The following is a 10664-nucleotide window of genomic DNA, read 5'->3' as shown; positions in this document are numbered from 1 at the left end:
GGTTTTAAAACCTTTTCTTTCCATCCACATACCGCCTTAAGCAATCCCTTACTAATCACAGATCACCAATGGTATGTGAGTGGGAAAAAAAGGGTTGAGAACCACTGGTGCAATCAGATGGTGACACCCAAGATTTTAAAAAGATTAAGTCCTGCAGAAGCAAAAGGACTAGGGCCTGAATTAGTCATGATGCAGGGTGGAGCAAAACAAGCACCTTTTACCTCCACAGATGCTATCTGACCTATAATTCCTCCATTGTTTGTAATCATTGTCTTCAGGGATTAAATATCCACTTTGGCATTATATTCTACCAAGACAACAATGTAACCATCACAACTAGAATTTATTTATCCAGATGTTTAAACCTCATTAGACATTTAATAATATTGGAATGTTGGTAATATACTACTCAGTAATAGCTAAATTATTATTTTAGTCAACTTCTTCAATAGTTGGTCCAGATGTTCCTCCAGGAGCAGCACCAGCTCCAGGAAATCCTTCTGGCATACCACCAGGCATTCCACCTGCTCCCTGATACAACTTGGCCATGATTGGATTGCAGACCTTCTCAATTTCTTTCAGTTGATGTTCATATTCATCCTTTTCTGCAGTCTGAAAAATAATTAACCAGTTAGTTTATTGGCAAAATATCAGCTTTAACAATTGTTTTGGAAAAATTAGTCAAGGCTGTTGCACCAAGATCAATTAAGTAAAAGTGGCATATTTCCCCTTTCACAACTCTCTGGGTCCACATTAGATAACAGGTAGCTGGACACTTCACTTTCTTATTCTTCATTTGGCCAATTCAAGCTACTTCAACTCAATATCAATCGAGTTAGTGTGACCGAGGCACAGAGGTTCCAGAGTGGAATCATGAACCACTACGAATTAGTCTCAGCATTTAAGGAATAAAACCATATTTTCAATTCTGAGCAAACTTACAAATCACCTGGACAGAAAGCCTTTGTTTAGGATGACTGAAAAAAAATTGACCCACATCTTCTCTTGGTAAAATATTTGCAAAGATCTCAAGTGTTCCATATAGCACCACCCCATTAATTTACCTGGTTTTTGTCCAACCAACTGATAACTTCATTACATTTGTCCAAAACCTTCTGCTTGTCATCATCACTTATTTTGCCCTTTAGCTTCTCATCTTCAATGGTAGCTTTCATGTTGAAAGCATAGGACTCAAGAGAGTTCTTTGAAGAAACTTTGTCACGCTGTTGTTCATCCTCTGCTTTGTACTTCTCAGCTTCCTGGACCATACGTTCAATATCTTCCTTGCTCAAGCGACCTATTTTAATCAGATTTTTAGAGTAAAACTTAACGTTCAGCTAAAGAAACCAAACAGAACACTTCAAAATATCTGCATGGCCCTGCTAATAGTATTGTATAATAAAGTTGGCTTCCTAGAAACAGTGCCCCTTTGTAACCTGATTATACTGTCGACAAATCTTCTTTGGATTATGTCACCTCAATTGTTGTCTTTTTTAAGCAAGCTCTGTGTATTGACACACCTCATCAATTTCAGTAAGTTTGCTGGAGAAGGCAAAGAGCCATCCCATTAAGATAAATAAAGTGCCATAATTTCAAGGATTTTTCTAAATGTTAAATATTGCAACAAGTATAACACGGGAGCTTGGCTCAACTCAAAGCAACAATACAAGGAATGGACATATTGAGCATCATTCCAGGAGGAAACAACCTCTCACCATTTTTTTTGCAGATGCTTTGTATATAATAGATCAAAGCACAAAAATGGAAGAGGTGAAGACAGATTCCAAAAGGCATTTAGAGAACCTTTCCAAATTTAAACATTCCAGTGTTACAGCATAGATGGAAGCCACACCTTCCAAAATTACAATTTTATCAATAGCAATTTAGTTTCAGGGTACCAAAGGTAATCAGTTGAAGTGAGACATTGCTGATTGAGAACCATTTACAATCACATGCAATAAGATGGTTATTTTGAGTTAATTAGGCTATTACGATTTCAACATTTTTACAGAACATGAACCATGTGAAGTTCATTAGTGGTTTTATCTGCATCTAAACACTTTAGAACCAACATTTAATCAAAAGCTTTGATAATATTAATTCTGAAATCTGTGCATATATCTATGGATAGCAGAACAAATTGAGAGTCTAAGTTTAAGATCATTAAGGCTTTAAAAATTACAATTGACAGTGTAATTACCTTTGTCATTTGTGATAGTAATCTTGTTTTCTTTTCCAGTGCTCTTGTCCACAGCAGACACATTCAAGATACCATTGGCATCAATATCAAAAGTCACCTCAATTTGAGGCACACCCCTCGGAGCAGGTGGAATTCCGGTCAGCTCAAACTTGCCCAGCAAGTTGTTATCTTTCGTCATGGCTCTCTCACCCTCAAACACCTAAAGAAAAATAAGTTCCAGATTAGTGTACAAATGATTTTAAACAAAAAGGCAAAAAGCTGTACAATTAACATTTTTCATTGTTATTAGTTGATGCATTTACAAGGTAGTCAAATTCTACTTTTTCTGGTGACTGATAGTTTAAAACAAAAATTGAGAAGCAAATTTCAATGAAGTACAATTGACATCTTTGAATTAGCTGTGATACTAATACAGGTAGACCCCGACTTAGGCTGGGGTTCCATTCCAGGACTTCCATCATATGACAAAATTATCTTAAGTTGAAACAATACCGACATCCCCGTTCCTGCCATTCTGTGAAGCACCTGAATACATGTTCTGACATTAAGTGTCACACAAATAAAACTGATGTCTATTAACCAGAAATTTTGTATGGGAATTATCTTGAGAATAACACAATGTATTTTAACTCTGATATGATTGGCATACCCCTTTTTCCCCTCTCACACAGATTTGGTCCTTACTATCACGAGCTGTAGTTTGGCTATCCCTTCTCTAGATGTTCAGAAGAGCTTTAGGGACATTCTTTCAGGAATCATCCACTAAAATGAAAAAATGACTGGAGACAGTGAGATTCTGAAAGGGGAAAGAGGCGTCAGAATTAGTCCAAGCAAATCCACTTGGATGATTTCTGATCCCTTTTTGATCATAACTTTGAAATATCCTAAAATCCCAACATTGTAAGTCGGGGTCTATCTGAATTTAATAGAAAGACATAACCAGGTGTAATTTTGATCAAGTCTGGCACTATTTTAGCACAGAAAAAATAAAGCACCTTCCAGAGAGTTAATATCATTCATGTTTTGTTACCATTGCATAGAAATTCTGCTCCTTAATTATCAAACACTTTGATAATTTCTGACCCCCAGCAGTTAAAACCAGTTTGTAGTTTAATTATAAAAAGAATTCTCACCTGTATGAGTACACCAGGCTGATTGTCAGAGTAGGTGGTGAATGTTTGAGTTTGCTTTGTTGGAATTGTGGTGTTGCGTTTGATCAAGACTGTCATCACGCCACCAGCAGTCTCAATGCCCAAGGATAGAGGAGTAACATCCAATAATAGTAAATCCTGCACATTTTCTGACTTGTCTCCAGCCAAGATGGCAGCCTGCACAGCTGGTCAAAGTTCATAAACACATTATGGATTTGGCAATTTAGTTAGAAAAGGTATTATAAGATAATGCTTACAAATGGACTGCTCATGTTTTAAATATAAGTGAATGCTTCCCAACATTAGACCATGAATGTAGTTTCTATTGATTTGTTTCAAAAGTATAAACTTTGAGTAAATGTTACACTCTGAGAACTAAATATTTTGTTACCTGCACCATATGCAACAGCCTCATCAGGATTTATGCTCTTATTCAGTTCCTTGCCATTGAAGAAATCTTGCAACAACTTCTGGATTTTGGGAATGCGGGTGGATCCACCAACCAGTACGATATCATGGATTTGAGCCTTGTCGAGTTTGGCATCTCGCAAAGATTTCTCCACAGGATCAAGAGTGCCACGGAAGAGGTCAGCATTCAATTCTTCAAATCGTGCCCTAGTGATTGAGGTGTAAAAATCAACACCCTCATACAGAGAGTCAATTTCAATGCTAGCTTGTGTACTGGATGACAATGTACGCTTTGCACGTTCACATGCAGTGCGGAGTCGGCGAACAGCTCTCTTGCTGTCAGTGATGTCTTTCTTGTATTTCCGTTTGAACTCAGTAATAAAATGATTGACCATGCGATTGTCGAAGTCTTCGCCACCCAGGTGGGTGTCACCAGCTGTAGATTTGACTTCAAAAATTCCATCTTCAATGGTCAAAATGGAGACATCAAACGTACCACCACCCAAGTCAAAAATCAGTACATTTCTTTCCGACCCAACCTGCAACAAAACATAAACTTTGCTTAAAAAGACAACTTTGGCAAGCTGCAGGAATGGCCCAAAAAAACATGTTTTAACTGCCCTATCACCTGGATCAGAATCCTTGCAACTTACCCTCTGGAGCTTTGAGCAAAATGTCAAAAGCTCAGATACAATTGTCCAGAGGTAAAGCAATCCATAAATAACAACCGGTCTTTCTCTGCTTGGCAATCAGTAGTTACTGGAGTAATGCAGTGATTAGTGCTAGGCCCACATCTGTTTACAATGTACATATATGATTGAGGAAATGAAGTTTAGTGTATGCAAGTTTGCGGAATTGAGCAGAAAAGCAAATTGTGCTTCCCAAAAATTCTTAATCTTGGCCCTTTTGACAATTAAATTGATCAAAGCTCTTTGACAGCAATTGGACATTTAAACTGTTTAAGTAAAAAACACTTTGGATAACAGAAATTAACAATTTTAATCATGTTCAGCTACTCCATTGAAATGAGGTGACAATTCATACATAAGCTATGCTTCGCATAAAGTGCTAGATATAAATTCTGTTAGTGTCCATTGCCCTCATGAAGCTCTTGCTTTAGTAACAAACTGATTAACAATATTCTCTCATCTCTCAGATTTTATTCTTTATACTAAGACAAATTAACTTGAACATGCTCTTCCTACAATTTTTTTCAACATTTCAGCCTCAAAAAGCAACATTTAAACTTACTTTCCTTCCTTTCTTCCACCTCTGCTGAACTGTAACACATCTTTTCCACTGCTTGCTTCACATTCAAGGATGTCATCTTGCATAATTAATTGCCCTCAAGTAAAGTGACTTAAATATCCAGAAATTAATACTATTGTTAAAGAGTTGGTTTCAATATACCTTTTTATCCAGTCCATAAGCAATGGCAGCAGCAGTTGGCTCATTTATAATACGGAGAACATTAAGTCCAGAAATTGTTCCAGCATCTTTCGTTGCTTGTCGTTGTGAGTCATTAAAGTAAGCAGGAACTGTAACAACTGCATTTGTAACAGTCTACAGAAAAAGAATTTGAAATGTTATATACTGTAATAGGTGTAGCAATACCTTCATGTAAATTCACTTCACTATGTATCAAACCCTTGACCCAAATTATTGATCCCTAATTTGTTACTGTTCTTTGAATTTCAGAACATCTTTGACGACAAATGCCTTGAAGGCAGCACTATCAAACAAAGGACACTATATGTTGCCTGAAATATAGTCATTGTCTTGTTTTATATGTGCAGGTCAGCTGGAATGGAAGTTACCAAATACTAGTTACATTTTAGTCTGCATATTAATCAATGAATATCTGCATTCATTACAAATTTCTAGCCTGGTCTTTTGTTCCTAGGCTTGATTGTTAAAAAGTAAATCAGCTGGAAATATGAATATTCAGCAACAATTGACAATTTTAGCACAAGGTTAAGATTACCTACCTTTCCAAGGTAGGCTTCTGCAATCTCTTTCATTTTTGTGAGCACCATAGAAGAGATTTCTTCAGGGTAAAAAGACTTGTTTTCACCTTTGTATTCAACCTGAACTTTGGGACGGCCACCATCATTTATTACATTGAAAGGCCAGTGCTTCATATCAGCTTGAACAACAGTATCTTCAAATCTACGTCCAATTAAGCGTTTGGCATCTGCAAAATTCAAAGTTTAAGGAAGTTAAGACATGGACAAAAAAACCTCTGCCACTAGATGACATGATTTTCATCTTGCGCTTCAGCAGCACTTTTCAAAAGGACCGGAACAGAAATCTACACCAGCATACCATTCATGGGAAATCCTAGTCTTAATAAAGTGACAACAAACCCTGACTTATCTAATTTTCCACCACTCATGACAATTGTAGACAAACATGAATGGGGATGGAATTATTTCATCTTTATAGTTCAATAGAGATCACTCAGCAAGCAGTATTAACCAGGTTAACAAACAGGAGACAAAAGATCCTGGAACAGCTTATGCAGCATTCATGGAAGGTAATAGACACATTACCTTTCATGGATGCTGCCTGACCCACTGAGTTCCTCCAGCATTTTGTGCTAACCTGCTCAGCATGTCTTGTGTTCATCCAGTTGTATTTTTTAAATAAAAAGCTGCAGTAAAATATGAGATGAAGAGTACCAGAAAATATTGCAGTTTAAAACTTGTTCACTTATATTGCAAGATCTTTATATAACTCACCAAAGACAGTGTTAGTTGGGTTCATGGCCACCTGATTTTTAGCTGCATCACCAATGAGCCTTTCTGTATCAGTGAAAGCAACATAGCTTGGAGTGGTACGGTTGCCTTGGTCATTGGCAATAATTTCAACTTTGCCATGCTGGAAGACACCCACACAAGAATAGGTTGTCCCAAGATCAATTCCAACTGCTGGTCCCTTGGACATTTTGGCTGCAAAAGGAATTGAATGCTTTAATTTTAAAAATACTTATAACAGGAGATGACTCAAGCTCTATTAATTGCCAACATAAACTTTTCTAATGTATGGAAATTATGAGAAACTACCATTCCCAATTGCCCTTGATTTTCTTTTTTAATTTTAGAGATTCAACGGTAACACACCTTTCTGTCCCACGTGCCAGTAGTGTTGCTCAAATACCCCGATTAACCTTCAAACGCCATACATTTTTGGAGGGTAGTAAAAACCCCTTGGTTTGGCTTGTGATTCCTCCTACTGGATATCGTGTCATTTTAGGATTTAGACAAATGAACAAAACAATCGGGTTGGTACGCAACTTGGGAAGGAAATTTGCACATTGCCTATTTCTAGCTTGTAAAAATTGTCATAGGTGGTGCTGTCAGGGTGATTACAACATAGTACTGCAGAACATTTTGGTGAACTCAGAAGACAAAGTAACATGAAATACAAATATTTAAAAGGGTAGAGGAAGGAAAGAAATCAATAGTAGATGCACAATACTGCTTGATTAGTAATTCACAAATTTGGACTGAGACTAAAGATATAAATTCAACATACTTTAGACGTAACCATTTTGAGAAGGGCTACCTTGAGGTGGAAATGTAGCTGAAAGGTCAAAGCACAGGCTTCAATGACAGCAAGTAATATTGACACTTCGCTTTTCTAAGGTCTGCTGGTTTATTAAAGCAGTAGTGATGGCTGTCACTGAAGTCATATGGTCCTCATATAACCATATAACCATTTACGGAGCGGAAACAGGCATGAGATTAAATCAACTCAATACTGGTACACAATCCTTTATCCGGAACCCTTGGGGGTCAGTGTGTTCCAAATTTCGGAATTTTCCAGATTTCAGAAAGCCCACTCGAATTGTGCTGCCATATCCAACCCCACCTCCTTCCAGTCCCTCGGCCGCCCGACGCCCGCTGCCACCTCTCTCCCCATTTGCTGGATTTTGGAGCTTTCTGGATTTTAGATGTTCATATAAAGGATCGTGTACCTGTAGTTAGGTGAACCGAGATGAGATGATTGGCCACAATATTCCAGAATGGTATATTGTCTCCTGAGTACCTGGATCAAGAATGGTAGTAGACATCTTCAAGAGAGAGAGTGAGTAGTCAGAGATTGCCACATAAATTGCTACCATCAATATAGGTAGAAAAAGGGATGATGTCCAGCAGACTAGTTATACAATGTAAAGCAAAACCTTTAAAAAGTAGTTGCAATTTCTGGATCACATATTGTGCATTTAGGAATAAAAGGAGAGGGCAGGTGAATGTTTAGTAAAGAAAGCCAAGGTTTAAGTTCTTGGGACCATTGACATCTCTTCAATCAACTCCACCACTTGCTATCAATAGAAAACATGTTGCCCGAGGTTGGACCACACTGAACTAGAAGAGATCCAACCACCCCTCAGTGGGAGGCGCTGGGGGGGGATCCACCCGAACCTCAGTGGGAAGCGCTGGGGGGGATCCACCCGAACCTCAGTGGGAGGCGCTGGGGGGGGGGATCCCCTTGCGCCTCGGGGGGGGGGGGGGGGGAGGGGAGCCCTTGCATCTCGGGGGGGGGGGGGGGAGGGGAGCCCTTGCATCTCGGGGGAGGGGGAGCCCTTGCGCCTCGGGGTGGGGGGGGGGTGCCATTTACCTAATGGTTTGAATGATGTTCCAAACTCAACAGAATGGGACCCTCCTGATTTGAAAATCGACAACGATTTGAAAATCGACAACCTGCGCCCTGAAGCCACAGGACGTTCGGTCGGGAGTGAACGGACGGTGGGGAAGGTTAACTAAAAGGTCCGAGCGTCGAGGGGAGTGAACTGACCTGGCTTGGTGCAGATCCCCTCCCTCTCCCCCCCCCATCGCCCTCTTCCCCCCCATCGCCCTCTCCCCTCCATCGCCCTCTTCCCCCCCCCATCGCCCTCTCCCCCCATCGCCCTCTCCCCCCCATCGCCCTCTTCCCCCCCCATCGCCCTCTTCCCCCCCCCCCATCGCCCTCTCCCCTCCATCGCCCTCTTCCCCCCCATCGCCCTCTCCCCCCCATCGCCCTCTCCCCCCCCATCGCCCTCTCCCCCCCCATCGCCCTCTCCCCCCCCATCGCCCTCTCCCCCCCCCATCGCCCTCTCCCCCCCCATCGCCCTCTCCCCTCCATCGCCCTCTTCCCCCCCCATCTCCCTCTCCCCCCATCGCCCTCTTCCCCCCATCGCCCTCTTCCCCCCCCATCGCCCTCTTCCCCCCCCCATCGCCCTCTCCCCTCCATCGCCCTCTTCCCCCCCATCGCCCTCTCCCCCCCATCGCCCTCTCCCCTCCATCGCCCTCTTCCCCCCCATCGCCCTCTCCCCCCCCATCGCCCTCTCCCCCCCCCCATCGCCCTCTCCCCCCCCCCATCGCCCTCTCCCCCCCCCATCGCCCTCTTCCCCCCCATCGCCCTCTCCCCCCCATCGCCCTCTTCCCCCCCATCGCCCTCTTCCCCCCCATCGCCCTCTTCCCCCCCATCGCCCTCTCCCCCCCATCGCCCTCTTCCCCCCCCATCGCCCTCTCCCCCCCCATCGCCCTCTCCCCCCCCATCGCCCTCTTCCCCCCCATCGCCCTCTCCCCCATCGCCCTCTTCCCCCCCATCGCCCTCTCCCCCCCATCGCCCTCTTCCCCCCCATCGCCCTCTCCCCCCCCATCGCCCTCTCCCCCCCATCGCCCTCTTCCCCCCCCATCGCCCTCTTCCCCCCCATCGCCCTCTTCCCCCCCATCGCCCTCTCCCCCCCATCGCCCTCTTCCCCCCCATCGCCCTCTTCCCCCCCATCGCCCTCTCCCCCCCATCGCCCTCTTCCCCCCCATCGCCCTCTTCCCCCCCCATCGCCCTCTTCCCCCCCATCGCCCTCTCCCCCCCCATCGCCCTCTCCCCCCCATCGCCCTCTCCCCCCCCATCGCCCTCCCCGAACAAGGTCACCTTCGCAGCGCCGGCCTATCCGCCCGGACATACCGTTTCGGGAAAGGCTGCTCGTCCGACTCGACCAACCGACGTCGTGCTCTGAAGATGCTCAAAAGGTCTCAACCCCGGAGAAGCTTCTGGAAAGAACCAGAACGATCCAGCCAATAGAGAGCCGTCCTCCACTCGGCCAAGCAGCCAATGGGAGCGCGGCGCTGGCCGGCGGGAGGCTGACAGTGGGCGGCGGGAGAAAGTGAGTGTCCGAGGTCGCTCCTCGCTCCCTTCAAAATATTGTCCAAATCAATTCACCGCCCAAACTAAATCATTCTTCATCTCTTGGATGCAAGGAAACCACTCCACCCCAAAACTACCCCCCAACAAACCACTCCCCCCCAAAACTACCCCCCAACAAACCACTCCCCCCCAAAACTACCCCCCAACAAACCACTCCCCCCAAAACTACCCCCCAACAAACCACTCCCCCCCAAAACTACCCCCCAACAAACCACTCCCCCCCAAAACTACCCCCCAACAAACCACTCCCCCCCAAAACTACCCCCCAACAAACCACTCCCCCCCAAAACTACCCCCCAACAAACCACTCCTCCCCAAAACTACCCCCCAACAAACCACTCCCCCCCAAAACTACCCCCCAACAAACCACTCCCCCCCAAAACTACCCCCCAACAAACCACTCCCCCCCAAAACTACGCCCCAACAAACCACTCCCCCCCAAAACTACCCCCCAACAAACCACTCCACCCCAAAACTACCCCCCAACAAACCACTCCCCCCCAAAACTACCCCCCAATAAACCACTCCCCCCCAAAACTACCCCCCAACAAACCACTCCCCCCCAAAACTACGCCCCAACAAACCACTCCCCCCCCAAAACTACCCCCCAACAAACCACTCCCCTCCCAAAACTACCCCCCAACAAACCATTCCCCCCAAAACTACCCCCCAACAAACCACTCCCCCCCCAAAACTACCCCCCAACAAACCAC

At 44.3% G+C, this 10664-nt stretch overlaps 1 protein-coding gene across 3 annotated transcripts; it reads right to left on the bottom strand.

The window, feature by feature from the left end:
* Positions 1-324: 324 nt before the first annotated feature.
* Positions 325-9819, bottom strand: LOC138741192 (heat shock cognate 71 kDa protein). Of its 3 annotated transcripts, XM_069894906.1 has the most exons (10): positions 9712-9805; positions 7739-7834; positions 6501-6710; positions 5748-5953; positions 5170-5322; positions 3743-4298; positions 3334-3536; positions 2201-2399; positions 1065-1297; positions 325-612 (listed from the first exon to the last, which is right to left on the bottom strand). In XM_069894906.1, exons 3-10 carry the CDS (start codon positions 6703-6705, stop codon positions 433-435), a joined length of 1935 nt encoding a protein of 644 aa, XP_069751007.1. In that variant the 5' UTR covers positions 6706-6710; positions 7739-7834; positions 9712-9805; the 3' UTR covers positions 325-432. The 3 variants fall into 3 exon arrangements, with proteins under 3 accessions (XP_069751007.1, XP_069751006.1, XP_069751005.1); XM_069894905.1 differs by lacking the exon at positions 7739-7834 and having other exon boundaries at positions 9712-9819; XM_069894904.1 differs by lacking the exon at positions 7739-7834 and having other exon boundaries at positions 9679-9768.
* Between the last annotated feature and the right edge of the window lie 845 nt (positions 9820-10664).

This window comes from Narcine bancroftii, chromosome 8 (assembly GCF_036971445.1).
Source record: "Narcine bancroftii isolate sNarBan1 chromosome 8, sNarBan1.hap1, whole genome shotgun sequence".
Taxonomy (NCBI): Eukaryota; Metazoa; Chordata; class Chondrichthyes; order Torpediniformes; family Narcinidae; genus Narcine; species Narcine bancroftii.
Note: the sequence above shows the minus strand (reverse complement) of the source record. Positions and strands in the feature narration are given on the sequence as shown.

Coding starts and splice junctions, on each gene's coding strand:
- LOC138741192 (XM_069894904.1), bottom strand. CDS start 9,709: ATGTCCGGGCGGATAGGCCGGCGCTGCGAAG. Junction 6,711..9,678: donor GATAGGCCGGCGCTGCGAAG/GTGACCTTGTTC, acceptor TTCCTTTTGCAG/CCAAAATGTCCAAGGGACCA. Junction 4,299..5,169: donor CTTATGGACTGGATAAAAAG/GTATATTGAAAC, acceptor GTTTTGTTGCAG/GTTGGGTCGGAAAGAAATGT.